The sequence below is a fragment of the Periplaneta americana genome, chromosome 1, assembly GCF_040183065.1.
Source record: "Periplaneta americana isolate PAMFEO1 chromosome 1, P.americana_PAMFEO1_priV1, whole genome shotgun sequence".
Taxonomy (NCBI): Eukaryota; Metazoa; Arthropoda; class Insecta; order Blattodea; family Blattidae; genus Periplaneta; species Periplaneta americana.
In genome coordinates, this window is record NC_091117.1 from 76,264,279 (window position 1) to 76,281,563 (window position 17,285).

Here is a 17,285-nt window from a genome sequence, read left to right on the forward strand (position 1 = left end):
TATGTCCAATTTTCAATAATTGGTGTGGAGATACAACTGTTTGAATGTTATGCATAACAAGCATACAAGCCTTACAAATGGTATGAAGGAACGATAAATAACATGTACAAAGAAATAATACGTGTAGCTCTTTTGAGATCGTCTGAGGACAGCACTGTTCATAATAGGTGTACACAAACGGCTGTTTGTAATTCCCTCGGCTATAAGGGTGGACATGTTGTTCGAGCATGACGGAGCCCCTGTACATTTTAGTCGTCAGGTGACACATCACCTGAATCTCACACTCCCCAAACGATGGATCGGCCACCATGATCACGTGCATTGGCCACCATGGTCCCCAGACGATGGTCCTTGGCGATTTTTTCTGTGGACTTGGGTGAGAAGCGAAATGTACAAAAAACAAAGTAAACACAAGGGACAAATTGGTCGCTAGCATTAGGCTATCGACGTAGCTCGTTCGGTTAAGGCGCTCGAGCGTGGATTCAATTCCCGCTTGGGCTGATTAACTGGTTGGGTTTTTTCCGAGGTTTTCTTCAACCTTAAGGCAAATGTCAGATAATCTATGGCGAATCCTTGGCATCATCTCGTTAAATACATCTCGCTATCACCAATCCTATCAACGTTGAATAATTCAATAGTTGATACGGCGTCGTTAAATAGCCAACTTAAAAAAAACAGCTGGATCTCTCCACACCCTTTAAAAATTGGACACAATATGTTTACTCGCATATGAATATTTTACTCAGAATAATCCAAACCATAAAATATTTATACTAATCCTCTTGAATCATCTTGCACTTATAACCTACTTAAACCGTGGATAGAGATTGCAATATAAAAAAAAAATGTTATTCAGTTGTGTTTTCACAGACGCATAATACATGCGAACTACAGAAAGATAATAAAAGTTTCGTATTACTCAGATATAGATGGATAAATAATCATATTTACGCGACAGTTGGCTCAGACGGTAACGTTTGAGAGTCCCATTCGGGAGGTCCTGGGTTCAAATCCTGTGCCGGACAATCTGATTTGGGTTTTTCATGGTTTTCCTCAGTTACAAAGGCATATGCCGGATTGGAAATTTATATACCATGACTCATCACTACCTTTATCACCAATCTCATACACATTAATAAAATTCTAACATCAGTTATATGAACACAAGCTATCTATGACACACGACAAACAAGAACTCAACAACAGTAAAAACGGCCTACTGATATACCTAGAGATCCTATACACGCGATATGACCACAGATGTTAAAGCATATATAATTCCGGGTATTTACCCATTTGCAGTGTGAATACATATATGCATACCATACATACATACATATATATCTATATAAATAAACTTAACAAAATATTATTTACGCTATCCTAACATTAAAACATGCTTGTTATGACGCTATAAATTGCGCACAATTGGCCTAATTCTGGCCAGAAAAGGTTACCTAGCAACTATATTCCATGACATCATTACCACCTTCACAATACATTTTATACAACGTAGGCCTACCTGTAAAAAAAATTTCAAAACAATAACAAAATAACATTGTCTAAGAAACGGTTACTTAGCAACCATGCAATAGATCTATATTACGTCATATCCAGTACTCATGCCACTACTACGTCATAACATTATATTTTGTAAATTTATAATAGTTTCTATTATTATATATTCTCATGTAGTTATACACAGTACGAGCATACGAGTTAATTTTTTAATATATGTGGCTTAAAAACAGCTCTACTTGTTATCATTATTCTCTTTTAATGCACTACTATTATTATCATCATCATCATCATCACTAACATGGGTTTTCTCCAAGAGCTCCGGTTCCCCTGTGGCATCCCAAAAAAATATCACCATCATCAATTCATCGTGGGTGTAGCTTAGACTAGCCTCCTATGGCGCACCCTGGGCAACGACTCTGTCGGTAAATTGGTTTACACAACTGACTTCATATGAGAAAATGATGATCAATGTAGTATCCGTCATTAGATAAATTCGCGGGTGCTCGTGTAAAGGGGGTTAAGTCAAATTGTAAGGTATGTAAACTTCTCTCCTTTGGTACTGAACAAAACCCCTTTGTCACAAAATATGGAGCACTGTAACTGCATCATAGATGAAAGAATGACTTAACCTCTTTAACACAAGAGAAAGGTAATTGTGGATAGTTCAAATCTGTACTTATTCCAGTTTAGCCAATTCATACTTAACCCCATTTACATGAGCACCCGCGAATTATTATTATTATTATTATTATTATTATTATTATTATTATTATTATTATTATTATTATTATTATTATTTATTGGAGGATTGACTATTATTCACAGCTTATTTCATTCCGTTCATTAGACGTACTCAAATATTACAGAAAATTGTATTTATTTATATTAATTCCAACACCCTAATTGTAACTTATAAAGACGTTACACGCATTCATGGATTTCCTGCAATCCTCCGTCACTTCTTCACCATTGTGGTTCCTCACCTTCATCAGAAGTTAACCAATAACGGTAAAGTTTAAGAAATTAGATGACAGTGATAGTCATCAATCTGAAACTATTCAGCTTCAATCATTCTACATATTAACATTGCAATGATAACTATTTCAGCTGATTATAAAGTATTTGAACTCTTTGGTTAACAAACGTTTTGAAGGCGCGACCCACTTTTGGGCGAGACTTCTGTATGCGATCCTCCCCCGCCCCCCCCCACTACCGAACTGGCAGGGTACTTAACCTCATTCAAAAATATAAATCCCTGTAAAATAAGCAAACAACGATGATTTTACCCAAAATTAGTGGTTTACCATCCAAAAATGACGAAAAATAGAAGAATATAGTGCAACACTCAAAAGAAATATTACATGAACATCATTTATAGCAGCCTACTCTGCTGATATTTTCGAACACTTCACTTTGAATTGTAGTTAGCAAGACCAAGATGTTAACATAACAGCCGTGGATAATATCAAACGATTTATGGGGATATGATGGATATCATTTGACAAAAAAAAAAAAATATGATTGATTTCAGTGTATTAAAGAACTCGTGGAAAATTTAACTACGTATGGTACGATAAATATCGAGTTTGTTTTTACGGACATTCAATTAAGTTCCTGAGTATCTGCAAGGAACTCAAAACAATACGACAGTCACAGACGGATACTAAATCCATTTTTAGATAGTTGCGTTCAACTGGGTGAAATTCCAAATATATAGGCTGCTAGAACAAATGAAATATGTTATTTTAAGGAAAAATTAAATTAAATGTGTACGTACCTACTGATAGAATTATTGAAACTAGGCTTTTTCGCAAAGTGGATCAGTTTTGGTCCAAAAGAATGCATGAACACCCCATATTTTCAAAAGAAGCTCTTAAATTTGTTTATAACATTAATTTGCATCCTTATATTTATGCAAAATAAGCTTTTCGTCTATGATTTCCATCAAAACAAGACGAGAAATCTCACTGAACTTGAAAGTGACACCACTATGTGTGTATCGAATATAGAGTCCAGATTTGAGAGATACTTTCTGAAAAACAAGCACATTTGTCGCATTAAGAATTTGTTTCCTTTTGTGTATAACTACGGAAAATTTTCTTATTTTTATGTTAAATGTTGTTTATGCTTCTGAACACAAAGTAGTCCACACCTATGGAGTAATGGTTAGTGCGTCTGACCGTGAAACCAGGTGGCTCGGGTTCGGGTGGCCCCGGTCGAGGCAAGTTACCTAGTTGAGGTTTTTTCCGGGGTTTTCCCTCAACCCAATACGAGCAAATGTTGGGTAACTTTCGGTGCTGGACTCCGGACTCATTTCACCGGCATTATCACCTTCATTTTATTGAGACGCTAAATGTCCTGAGATATAAAATAATCCAATTAAAAACCACACAGCAAGTACATGTTACTATAATAAGTAGTTTTTTTTGTAAATAATCTCGCGACCACACTCACCTCTTTACACGAACCCCCTGGGAGTCGCGACTCCCAGTTTGGGAACCACTGCTATAAAATATACAGAATGACTCAACCGGTACTGCTATTTGTGAATGTTTAAAATTCCATACATCCACAGGAAATTCCGTAATTACTACTAAGAAATCTTAATGCAAGCAAATTACTCGTAATTTGATGCATATTACCAATGATCACTCAACGAGTTCTCGGTAACAGATTCAACAGAAGCTTCGAAACGATGAATGTTTCTGCATGTATGAGATGTTGCAAAACCCAAAAATGTAGCTTTCTGTATACTATGAAAGTCTTCAATCATACTCACGAGATTATATCACATTTCACACTAAAGAACCAACTTCTAATTAATGGATTTTTTGACGTAGAATTGCGACTTTCTTAAAATTAGGTATGTGGGTGTGACGGTAACTTGAGAATTGATCACTACGCAAAAATACAACCTCCTCTCATCTTCGGGAACGGGAGGAAAAGGAAAACAAGGAGAAGACAAGGAAAACAAGAGGAAGAAAAGGAGAACAAGGGGAAGAAAAGGAGAACAAGGGGAAGAAAAGGAGAGCAAGGGGAAGAAAAGGAGAAAAAGGGGAAGAATAGAAGAATAAGGGGAAGAAAAGGAGAACAAGAGGAAGAAAAGGAGAATAAGGGGAAGAAAAGGAGAACAAGGGGAAGAAAAGGAGAACAAGGGGAAGAAAAGGAGAAAAAGGGGAAGAAAAGGAGAAAAAGGGGAAGAATAGGAAAATAAGAGGAAGAAAAGGAGAACAAGGGGAAGAAAAGGAGAACAAGGGGAAGAAAAGGAGAACAAGGGAAAGAAAAGGAGAACAAGAGGAAGAAAAGGAGAACAAGGGGAAGAAAATGAGAAGAAGTGGAAGACAAGGAGATCAAGAAGAACACTAGGAAATATAAGGAGAACAAGGGGAGCAACAAAAATACAAGAAGAATGAGGGAAATACAAGGAGAAGGAGAAAGAAAAGGAGAATAAGGGAAAGATATGGAGAACAAGGGGAAGACAGGAGAACAAGTGTAAGAAAAGGGTAACAAGGGGAAGGAAAGAAGAATATGTGGAGGAGAAGAAGAACGAAGGGAAGACAAGAAGAACAAGATGAACACTAAGGGGATAAGTGTAACACAAGGAGAGCGAGGAAAATACAAGGAGAACAAGAGAAATATAAGGAGAACAAGGGGAAGACAAGGGGAACAAGAAAAAGACAAGGAGAACAAGCGTAGAGAAGGAGAATAAGGGAAAGACAAGGAGAACAAGGGGAAGACAAGGAGAACAAGGGGAAGACAAGGACCACAATAGGAAGGAATGAAAAACAAGAAGAACAAGATGAACACTAGGAGAACAAGGGGAGACATCTTCGTTTCTCCTATATTATTTCTCTCTCTTTTTCTCATTTATGAACATTAAATAATAAAAATGCTTAGCTTGTTGGTCCATGAATTGCTGTCAGATTATAATTTGCTTTAGTTTTACAAATTATGGGACTACATGATGATAGAATTAATGTTTCTGTCAATTTGTTTAAACTTCTTCACTGAGCAGTTTTCTCTCACTCTCGGTGTCTTGCAGTACTCGGACTCAGCATTGTGTTTGTGTAGCCAACTGAACTGCTGGAGGACTACGTTAGTGTTGACGACTATACATCGATGTGATGCCCACACGGAAGCTGTTAGTTGAAGTGGCTTCTCAGAATACAGGAACAGCCCTCTCTGGCGCTGAAAGAAACAAAGAGTGCAGTGTACATTGAACATAATTTCAGCGTGGAAAACAAAGATCAATCGGCATTCAGATCTTTTAGTTACGTTCACTCATCCTGAGAAAAAATATCCAAAATAAAACAATTTTATTCCTTTCGATATAATTACTGTAGGGGTTAGGGAAAAATACTCTTAGTATGTTACCATACAAGGTTAGGAAGTGCTTTTTACAAAATCGAGAAAAAGTCTGAAAAACGAGCAGAGTGAGTTTTTTAATTTCCGAGATTTTGTAATGCACTTGACAAACGTGTATTGTACAACATTTTTGCACGATCATATTTTTTAAAATTGCAAATACAATATCTTTTGAATTGAAAATTTACAGCAATATCATTCCAAAGCCTTCTTAGAACTGCACTGTAATGGTAACTAAGTAACAATAAGTGCTCTGTAATGGGTCTATTTCAGTATAGTTTTATGTTATGAATAATGGTTCTCTAGTAACAAGTTTCTGTGTGGGAATTCTAAATTTCAAGTCTTAACAACAATAGGCGTAAGTGTAACAAAAAACACGATCGTACAAAAAAGCACCAGTGCCGTAAAATATTACCATGCCAACTGAAACATAATGACTTTATTATGACGGTATAATTTGTATCAAAAAATTAATACTATTAAACGATTTTCCGTGCAGTAATATTTGAATGCATCAATACTGTCACAGCAACTCAATCTCCATAGATCATGATTTAAAATTATTCATCATTACAAGTTAATATGTTATTTCTTTATTAATTGTTTAAAAATGCTATCACACAAAATAATAAGAGTATGTTATACAATTTAATGCATTCATAAAAATTATCGAACTCACTTCCTTCAGTAAACTTTTACTCATGTAATAAAGTATAATATTATTATTATTATTATTATTTATTTAACCTGTCCTTCTCTTCCCCTCTACCAGGGGATTACAACTACAATATTAAAAATACAATTACAATTAATATTAAATTTACAGATACAATAAAAATCAAAGTACTAAAAGATTAACTGATTAATAAAAGCTAGACAGTTTATTGTAAAAGTTAAGAAGAGAGAAGCATTTCTTTTATTAAGTACAAATTAAACCTACTCTACGCAGTAAGAAAATACTTAATAAGCTTGCTTTTGAACGCTACTAAATTCCGACAGTCTCTGATGTCACTGGGTAGGGTATTCCACAAGCGCGAGAGCGAGATTGTGTATGATGATGAATACGATGATATCTTATGTGTTGGTATGGCCAGTATGCGGCTATTTTGCGTGCGTGTGAAGAGATTATGATATGATGACAGGTAACTGAAACGGGAAGCAAGGTAGGTAGGTGTAGAAGTGTGAAGGACTTGGAAAAGAAGAACAAGAGAATGAAATTTCTACGTTCGTTAAGCCGTAGCCAGTTTAGAGTTTGGAAGGATGGGGTAATGTGGTCAGCGCGACGGACATCGCAGATGAAGCGAACACAAGAATTATGAACACGTTGTAATTTTTGCGACTTGTTGACATTGAGGTCAGTCAGTAGAAAATCACAATAATAGAAGTGGGGCATTACTAGTGTTTCCACTAGTATTTTCTTGAGTGATAGCGGAAGGAATTTTCGAATGCTGTTTAAGGAATGTAGTATGGAAAGCACTTTTTTGGTAATATGGGTTACTCGGTTATTCCAGTTTAAATGCGTATCAAAGTAAACTCCAAGGTTTTTAACATAGGAAGCAAAAGGGATTATTGTGTCGTTTAATTTGACTGGAAGAGCAGGAGTAATATTGCATAATAGACGTTGATGTCCCACTAGGATTGCTTGTGATTTTCTTGCATTGAGAGTCAAACCAAACTTCCTGGCCCATGCAGATATAGATTCAAGGTCCTCGTTAAGATTTTGTATTGCGTCATTGAGTGAGTCAGGGGTTGTATGGATATAGATTTGTAAATCGCCTGCGTAGAGGTGATGCTTACAGTGCTGTAGAGTCGAGGGGATGTCATTTAGGTAAATAGTGAACAGTAGTGGTGATAGAACAGAATATTATAAACTAGTTTCATAATATAATTATATTTATTGTTTCTGATTTTCTACTAAGTCTGGATTTGCCTTTACCATTTTCAGTACAGAAGAATGAGCATAAAAGCCACTTCACCTGTGGAATAAGTAACATTCTATTTTCTCGGTGTGACTGGAATTGATAATAAGTGCAGGAAAAGGAGAAACAATGAAGGCATTATTATAGACGATTTTTAAAAAATAATTACATATTCTATATTTTCTTCTCTCCTAATGGAAATGAAGGAGAGCATGGCAGAGCTAAGGAAGAGGATGGAAGAAATTCAACGGTAAAACGAAATTATGAAAAGCAAATGGGATCAATTTGAAGAGGAAAAGAGGAGAAAAAACTTGTTATTTTTTGGTATAGAAGAAAAAGATAGAGAACAGAGTATCGATATATATGAGAAGATATTAGGAGTGTGTTGGGAGTGTTTTTGTATGGACGTGAGCGATGGACAAGTACAGGAAGCATTTAGAATAGGAAAAAAGCAAACACAAAATTCGGAACATGCTAGGCCAATATTAGTAAAATTTAAGAGTGTGGTTACGAAGGAGAGGATTACGAAGAATAGGAGGATGCTAGGGAACACAACGATCAGAATAGATGACGACTGGAGCTACGAAGTGAGAAGTAGAAGAAGAGTTCTAATCCCGTTTCTTAAAGCAGCACGTAATAATGGACAATTCGCGAAACTCATCAAGGACAAAATTAAGATAAACAATTTGGTTTTTAGTGTAGAGGAGTGCTTAGTAACATTAAAGGAACCGATCGTAGGCTCAGAAGAAAAGGAAAGGAACAGAAAAATTTTGAAACAAAAAATAAAGATTATCGTAGCTAAAGGCGAGGTTAGTGACACAAGTATGGTGAGTGTACGCGAGAAAAATGCAAACGTGTCAAACTCAGTGACGATTTCCGGAAAGCAGTTAGTGACGTCAACTGATGAAGAAACAGGAGTGACGCGAACTGGCATTCCACAAGCTCAGCAGAACAAGACCTCATTGCAAGCGAATGGAAATAGTGGACATGAGATGGGAGCAATTCCGAAGCGGGTGAAGGAACTAAGATCTAAATCGAGGCTGACGAGAAGCAGAGTAACGCAAGTAGGAGATAGTTCAGGGAGCAGTGATGAAGGAAGAGGGGAAAACAAGGTGAAAAAACAGTATGACTTAAGGAAATGGTGTGGAGGGGAAATAAATCGTGAGAAAAGAAAACTAAGATCTAAAAGGTAGCAATGTGGAAAAGTGAGTAGTGAAAAGTGCAAATAATTAGAGATGTAGAGTGAGGGGAAATGTGTCATACAGGAGGGGGTTACAGTACTTTTGGTATAATGATGAGTTAGGAGTAAAACAGGGGAAGAATTGATGACAGACAAAAAAAGACTAGTGGAAGAATTGCAATAAGAAATTTTAACAAAGTAATGTCCTAATTGACTTGTACGAGAGGCGTGTAAAACGGTGAGACGGCACTGTATGCTAATATTGTGAAGTGCCTCCTCACCGAAAGGTATATTGCTTAAAGACAAATATATACATTCATACATTCATATTTTCTTCTCATATAAGCTCTAAAGATATAAATGTCTAAATTATGATATTATCTTTAACATGTTCAAATATAAAAGTAGAAAGAGCCAACCTAGGGGACCGGCACTCCTGCCGTCTCTCGGCACTGCAGTCTGACAAGCAGATCGCAATCTCTAGCGGATAACTTTCTTGCAATCTAACGGCACTACAGTCTGCCAAGTGATCTTTGCTTAACCTTTCCGGCATTGTTTTTCGATGGTCAAAGTTGAAACACTGTACGTTGCAGTTTTCATTCATTCATTATTTATACATTATAATGTCTTGTTAAACTCCTTGTAGCCTACCGAGCAAATGTGGCAACTACGTTCACGGTCAAATTTTAGTAAAACCCAGTTAGGTTAAACGTGGAACGTAACTTTTCTCAAATAAAACAGGTCCTATTTTCGTAAAATATCAGATGAAACCAACCAAACAGCGAAGCGAGTGTGTGAAATCAGAGTTATGGTTTGCAGATTGTGAAGTTCAAACATAAACGTTAAACATGGATGATTCTAGGTGGAACAAAGAAGTTGTGAGTCTTTTAATAGATGAATGACAATCACAGATTTCAATTTCGAATCGTCTCCTGGCGCAAGCACTCTCTTTCAGGGGAGTGCTAGATTTTGTAAATTTATAATTTCTTTCCATTATATTTTTCTCGCAATAAACATTCTGGTAGAGGGGCAGAGAAGGCCTGATGGTCTTATCTCTACCAGGTTAAATAAATAAATACTAATACTAATAAACATTATTATTATTATTATTATTATTATTATTATTATTATTATTATTATTATTATTACTACTACTACTTACAAATGGCTTTTAATGAATCCGCAGGTTCATTGCCGCCCTCACATAAGCCCGCCATCGGTCCCTATCCTGTGCAAGATTAATCCAGTCTCCATCATCATATCCCACCTCCCTCAAATCCATTCTAATATTATACTCCCATCTACGTCTCGGCCTCCCCAAAGGTCTTTTTCCCTCCGGCCTCCCAACTACCACTCTATATGCATTCCTGGATTCGCCCATACGTGCTACATGCCCTGCCCATCTCAAACGTCTGGATTTAATGTTCCTAATTAAGTCAGGTGAAGAATACAATGCATGCAGTTCTGCGTTGTGTAACTTTCTCCATTCTTCTGTAACTTCATACCTTTTAATCCCAAATATTTTCCTAAGAACCTTATTCTCAAACACCCTTAATCTCTGTTCCTCTTCAAAAGTAAGAGTCCAAGTTTCACAACCATACAGAACAACCGGTAATATAACTTTTATAAATTCTAACTCTCAGATTTTTTGATAACAGACTAGATGACAAAAGCTTCTCAACCGAATAATGACAGGCATTTCCCATATTTATTTTGCGTTTAATTTCCTCCCGAGTCTCATTTATATTTGTTACTGCTGCTTCAAGATATTTGAATTTTCCACCTCTTCGAAAGAAAAATCTCCTATTCTTTATATTTCCATTTCGTAGAATATTCTGGTCACGAGACATAATCATATACTTCGTCTTTTCGGGGTTTATTTCCAAACCTATCGCTTTACTTGCTTCAAGTAAAATTTCCGTGTTTTCCCTAATGGTTTGTAAATTTTCTCCTAACATATTCACGTCATCTGCATAGACAAGAAGCTGATATTATTATTATTATTATTATTATTATTATTATTATTATTATTATTATTATTATTATTATAATTAAATTGAGAAAGCATTACAAAATATTACTCATAGATGACAGGGCAAACAGACTTTAGTGTCAAATTCACTGCATAGATGGAAATAGTGTTTTTGAGAGAAATTGGATGAACAAACTGACCCTGAGCAAGGAACCACTTTCATAAAATATTTATCAAAAGTTTCATCATATTTATTTTACAATAAATTTAACAAAAAATTTGACCATAAGCAACAGGCATTACGGTAGCTATCACACAAGATATTCTGTGTCCAGTGTAACTTATAATTAAATTAGATAATTTCGACACATTTGAAATCGTATGGGACAGGGTTTTGGATTCCGTCCCATCTAAGGCTATCAACTGAATTCATCATTACATTCAATGCACTTACAACTGACGTGTAACGTGTTCTCTGACAACAGCATTGTTACTCCGTTCAAATCACTCTCAAGTAGCGAAGTATATGCCCATATATTTACAAAGAGCCAGAAAGAACCGTTTCCATGACAACATAAAAGAATACAGTGGGGATATTGGTTCTCAGAATAAGCTGCTGGACTTTTCATTTACTGCTGTTGGCCTTTAAGCAGGGTTCAGGGAGACAGGGTGGTGTGTAAAGCACGTGCTAACGAGTTTTCAACAACTTTCTTTCCACGCTAGGCCAAGTTTCTGTGTATCCTTACCTGCGCTGCGAGCCCAGGGACAATTGTGAAGACAGGACTTGACTTTGCACTTAAACCCTGCCGCCACGAAGGTGCAATCGGAACAGCAGCGGGGCTGGTCGGTGATCACCCAGTTGGCTTCATAGGGAGGCTCTCCTGTAACCTGCACTTCATCCGTGTCTGTAACTATAGTCTCTCTCATATTAGAAGACGAATAAAGCATAAAAAAATGGATACGCACAAACAAAATATTCTATTGCTACATCAGATGACATAAAAAAAAGAGAAAAACAAAGCCCTACATCCATAGACGGACATAGAACAATTTCCTTGGCGGGGGGGGGGGAGGGGGCACAATAGGATGGTAAAATAAGCCAATTCATAAACTTACTCACTTATTTACTAATAACTTTTAGAAAACCCAGAGGTTCATTGCCGCCCTCACATACACCCGCCATCGATTTCTATCCTGAGCAAGATTAATCCAGTCCCTACCATCATATCTCATCTCCCTCATACCCATTTTATTATTTTCCTCCCAGTTACGTTCCTACAAAGGCATTTTTCCTTCCGGCCTCCCAACTAACACTCTAAATGCATTTCTGGATTCACCCATACGTGCTACATGCCCTGCACATCTCAAACATCTGAATTTAATGTTCCTAATTATGCCAGGAGAAGAATACAATGCGTGCAGTTCTGCGTTGTGTATCTTTCTGCATTCTCCTGTAACTTCATCTTTCTTAGCCTCAAATATTTTCCTAAGCACCTTATTCTCAAACACCCTTAGCCTCTGTTCCTCTCTCTAAGTGGGAGTTCAAGTTACACAACTACATAGAACAACCGGTAATATAACTGTTTTATAAATTCTAAAATTTTGAGAGCAAATTGGATCACAAAATCTTCTCAACCGAACAATAACAGCCTTTTTCATATTTATTCTGCGTTTAATTTCCTTCCGAGTGTTATTTATATTTGTTACTGTTGCTCCGAGATATTTGAATTTTTCCACCTTTTCAAACGAAAAATTTCCAATTTTTATATTTCCATTTCGTACTACGTTCTGGTCACGAGAAAATCAAATTCTTTGTTTTTTCGGGATTTACTTCCAAACCTATCTCTTTACTTATTACTATGATGCACCAAAGTACATATGGAGTTTCAGTGCAGTAATTCTGCATTTCCATATGATGAAGAATCGATAGAACGGAGAAAACTTCTCTCCGGCACCGGGACTCGAACCCAGGTTTCCAGCTTTACGTGCTGGTGCTTTATAATTGAATTCCTCTTATTTTTAAGTTCTGCCTACTGTGTTCCTCTTTGTTGGCCTAATCTCGTGCACCATGTCACATTATGTGTGACAGTAGATACAATGTCCAACCACAAATACAGAGGTGCATTCATTACGAGTGATTAAGTGGCCGGGGTCCGACGGAACATGGCGCCGTCTTGAATCACGAAGTGACTACATACGCTTTATCACATTACTATGATGTATCAAAGTAGGGTAAGGTTGCCTAATTCCGTGACATATTTAATAAAGTCTATATTTATGCCAAACTTGTACTAAAAATGTTCAAATAACACCTAAATGACGTTATTTGGACATTTAGCTACAGTTTTTATAATATTCAGTGTCAACAGTTTCACAAGTTTGATATATAATATATGATTCTTCATTGTTATACAGTGGCTCCCAAATCCGTGACAGAGATCCAAATTCCGTGATAGTGGTTTCCTAATTCCGTGAGTGATAGGCCTATCCTAATTCCGTGATACTAAAATAATCCTCATTAACTGCTCAGAAAACAAACTTGTATTTGGAAAAACACTTTAACGTCATGGTATATTGTTTTAATATGGATTAAGCAAGAAATTACGACATAGAAAAAGGGCCTAAGTGACAAATTTCATAGAAAATATTTGTGTAACTACACGATTACATATTACATATTAATATATTATAAACAAAATAAACTGAAAGTTAAATTCAATACAAAATTAAATTTGAATAAATTGAATTATAACACAATTATTTCTCATTATTTATATTCCTAACAACAGCAGTAATTAAGTTAAATATATGCCCTATTATTTTATTATATTTATAATTGATGTTTTTTATAACTTACTTCTATTATTATTTCCACGAACTATTTTCTTTCATAGACATTAGTTTTCACAATTTAGCGTTGGCATCACTGGTCGAGTGAGCCAGGAAGGAGAAATATGAAAATAAATCCGAAAATGGGAAAACTCCTTTAGCATTATTATTGTCTCACTATGTTTAAATAATCATACACATTGATTCAGCTGACTATAATCTACAGTAATATATCATTTTTATAATGCTATATTAATTCTTACGTCAAATATAAAATGTTTCTTCAGGAGCGGCCACAAGAGAAAGAAAAACTTACTGGTCAACCACCTCTCACTGAACAAAAGCTTCTGCAGTCGACTGTTTCTATTCAAAAGGCGGGTAGTCAATAGAATTGAAAAGAAGACATCTCTTGGCATCTGTTAGGTATTTCAAAAACTTAAAAGTCAGAGACCACAACTCCATGACAGTCAATTGAAATTTTATCACGGAATTAGGGGTATCACGGAATTAGGCACCTTTACCCTACATATAGAGTTTCAGTGCAGTAATTCTGCGTTTCCATATGGTGAAGAATTGGTAGAACGGAAAAAATTCCTGTACGGCACCGGGACTCGAACTCAGGTTTCCAGCTTTACGTGCTGGCGCCGACACGTAAATATAGAAACCCGGGTTCGAGTCCCGGTGCCGGAGAGAACTTTTCTCCTTCTACCGATTCTCTACCAAGTAAAATTCCCGTGTTTTTCATAATAGTTTGTGAATTTTGTCCTAACATATTCACGTCATCTGCATAGACAAGCAGCTGATGTAACCCGTTCAATTCCAAACCCTCTCTGTTATCCGGGACTTTTCTAATGATATCTTCTAGAGCAGGTATCGCAAAATTGTGTTTCGTCAAACAACGCCTGAACTCTGCAATGAGACAACATCCCTCTCCGCATTGAACGCCTCTCTGTAGCGTTGTTCATGCTGTCAGCAGTGGCTGAAGCTGAACAAACTAAACTGCTGACTTCAAGGACGTGATCAAAACATATTTGAAATGTATGACGCGGTGAAATCTTTTTTCATTATGGTAAATGATTGGAAAGTGCAAGTGAAAGAAAATGAGTTTCATCATTTTTCTTCTCTGAAGTCACTTTCAAATGTTTCCGATTCGACAATAGAAAAATACTGCGACAATCATCCTGGAAACATTAGGCCTACTTTCAGAATTTAGAAATAGAAGGTTTCGAGATTTTAAATAAATGGAAAATGATTTCTCTTTTTTTGAAAATCCTTTTAACACACCCATTCTGAAGGTACAACCAAACTTGCAATTGGACGGAGTTACGCAATAAGAGACCAACCGCCAAAAATCTGTTTTCGAGATACTGACCATTGAAATAAATCTGGTTTTTATTAAAAATTTTATGCAAAAAGTATTGTACCATTCATACTATTACAAAAACAGCACAAATAATACCAGAAAAGGGCTAACCGATTTAAACAATTTCATTGTAAGGTCTACTCCGCAGACCCAACAACCTCTATAATTATCTAGATTCGAATCCATATATTTTCGTCTGACATTCCATAATTATTCCTGCGGAAATGGTGATGGTGATGATGATTATGATGATGATGATGATGATGATGATGATGAAGACGGCGACGATGACGAAGACAACTACTACCGGTACTAGTCTATCGAAATTCGAGAGCCAGTGCACTTTTTTGTTTAGAAATACACCACTGATTATTCATAATGTTTATTTTATTTTCATTAGTGTTTTTTAGAAAACACAAAGATCTTCCGCATTCTTTCCCAGCATTACATAATGCCACATTATGTACAATACTGTACATAATTATTACAGTATGATCACCTTTCAGACTAGTAACATTGACGGAGCCCAGCTCTGCGTCTCCCGCGCCGTTCGCCAATGTTGTTCCGTCCTCATCCCCAGATGTGGTTGTGACAGCAACAATGGCGACGATCAGAGCTGCCAACGTTGCAGTGTACAGAGGCATGCCGATTTACGTTGCGCTGGTGGTCGGACTGAAGTGGACGGACGGTGCGGAATGAAGTCGTCAACAGTTCGCCGTGGTACTGCGACATGAATGTTCAGCAGCGGCCCCTGCAGAATTAACAGAGCTTCACTTTACACGTAATTCCCTCAGAAAATAATCTCATAAAGGCTGCATATTGAATTACACATGCGCAACACAGGGCCAGAGTCCAGGGGTGCCTCATCAACTGCACTGCGTTCACAAGGCGGGTCAGACTTGCGAGGCACTAGAGAGCGTCCGCAATGGAGTTTTCGTTGACCACCTTCATAAGTCATGATTGTGTACATTTTTCTATGTTTTACATAGGCTAAATGAAAGAATAAAGTTCGATCTATCCAAGAACGATGTTTATTTTATTCCCAAAACAAAGTTGCACATTGTTTTCAAACGAAACACAGACACGAGATCTAGTTTTTAATGCCCAAAAATGTAATGTTGATTTTCTTATGTCCACTAAATTATGGCCATAAATATATGTCCAATTAATTACATATCCACCTTATTTTACTCCAAAAACACACATTTTATGTCCAATTATTTAAGTCGATTTCATGAATGTCCAACACATTATGTTCATCTAAAATGTTTATGTCTACTTCACATAACCAATTAGCTACTCATCGTCTTCTGTTTCTTCACGTTCATATAACTTTGAACGATAACTAATAGCTTTAAGGGGGAAGGTACAGTACGCAAGGATTTAACGCGTTCACTCGGACGGTTGAAGATAGAAATCTACAGTAACGTTTATATGAAAGAAAAACTCAACAAGTTTCGATATGCACATCACCATATCTTTACGTGAGCTCCAGCTGTCACTGTGACGATATCGAGGCGATGAACGATTTATTGCCAAGCACATTTGGAGCATGTCTTCTGGAATGCTCTCAATAGCCTCTATGATAAGATCACGAAGATCTCTGACTGGGGTGGCGTACACTTTATCTTTGACGTAGCCCCAGAGAAAGAAATCGAGCGGTGTTAAATCCGGATATCTCGGAGCCCAAGCGATCGGTCCTCCCTTACCAAACCAACGGCCAGGGAACACGTTGTCTAAAGTCGTGCGAACGTCATTGAACCGGTGTGGAGGAGCGCCATCTTTCTGGAAATGGATGTTAGGCTGCAAGTGTTCAATTTGTGGAAAGAAGAACTGCTCCAGCATGTCAAGATACGTGGTACCACACACAGTTTTCTCGGCGAAGAAAAACGGTCCAATGACCTGCAGCTGTGACAAACCGCACCACACATTTAACTTGGAACTATCACGAACGTCCTCTTGTATACCGTGAGGATTCTGCTATCCCCAGATCCGCACATTATGCTGGTTTACTCTACCTGACACATGGAACGTGGCTTCGTCTGAGAAGAAAATCTTGGACATAAAATCAGAATCAGCACCGAGACGGTCTAGCATCGTATTGGCGAATTCCACTCGTTTGGGTTTGTCATCCGG

The 17,285-nt window shown here is 37.0% G+C and overlaps 1 protein-coding gene across 7 annotated transcripts in view; it reads right to left on the reverse strand.

Annotated features, from left to right (window-relative positions):
* Positions 1 to 3,033: 3,033 nt before the first annotated feature.
* The window catches only part of LOC138696702 (uncharacterized), a 48,138-nt gene continuing 33,886 nt past the window's right edge, over positions 3,034 to 17,285 (reverse strand). For 5 of the 7 annotated variants that reach the window (XM_069822038.1, XM_069822047.1, XM_069822020.1 and 2 more), the window contains exons 2-4: positions 15,649 to 15,900; positions 11,704 to 11,868; positions 3,034 to 5,709 (exon numbers count right to left, since the gene is read on the reverse strand). In XM_069822038.1, the coding sequence (XP_069678139.1) occupies positions 4,420 to 5,388 (969 nt within the window). In that variant the 5' untranslated portion in view covers positions 5,389 to 5,709; positions 11,704 to 11,868; positions 15,649 to 15,900 and the 3' untranslated portion in view covers positions 3,034 to 4,419. The remainder of the gene's footprint in view (positions 5,710 to 11,703; positions 11,869 to 15,648; positions 15,901 to 17,285) is intronic. The other 2 variants (XM_069822066.1, XM_069822056.1) reach the window with 1 other exon arrangement.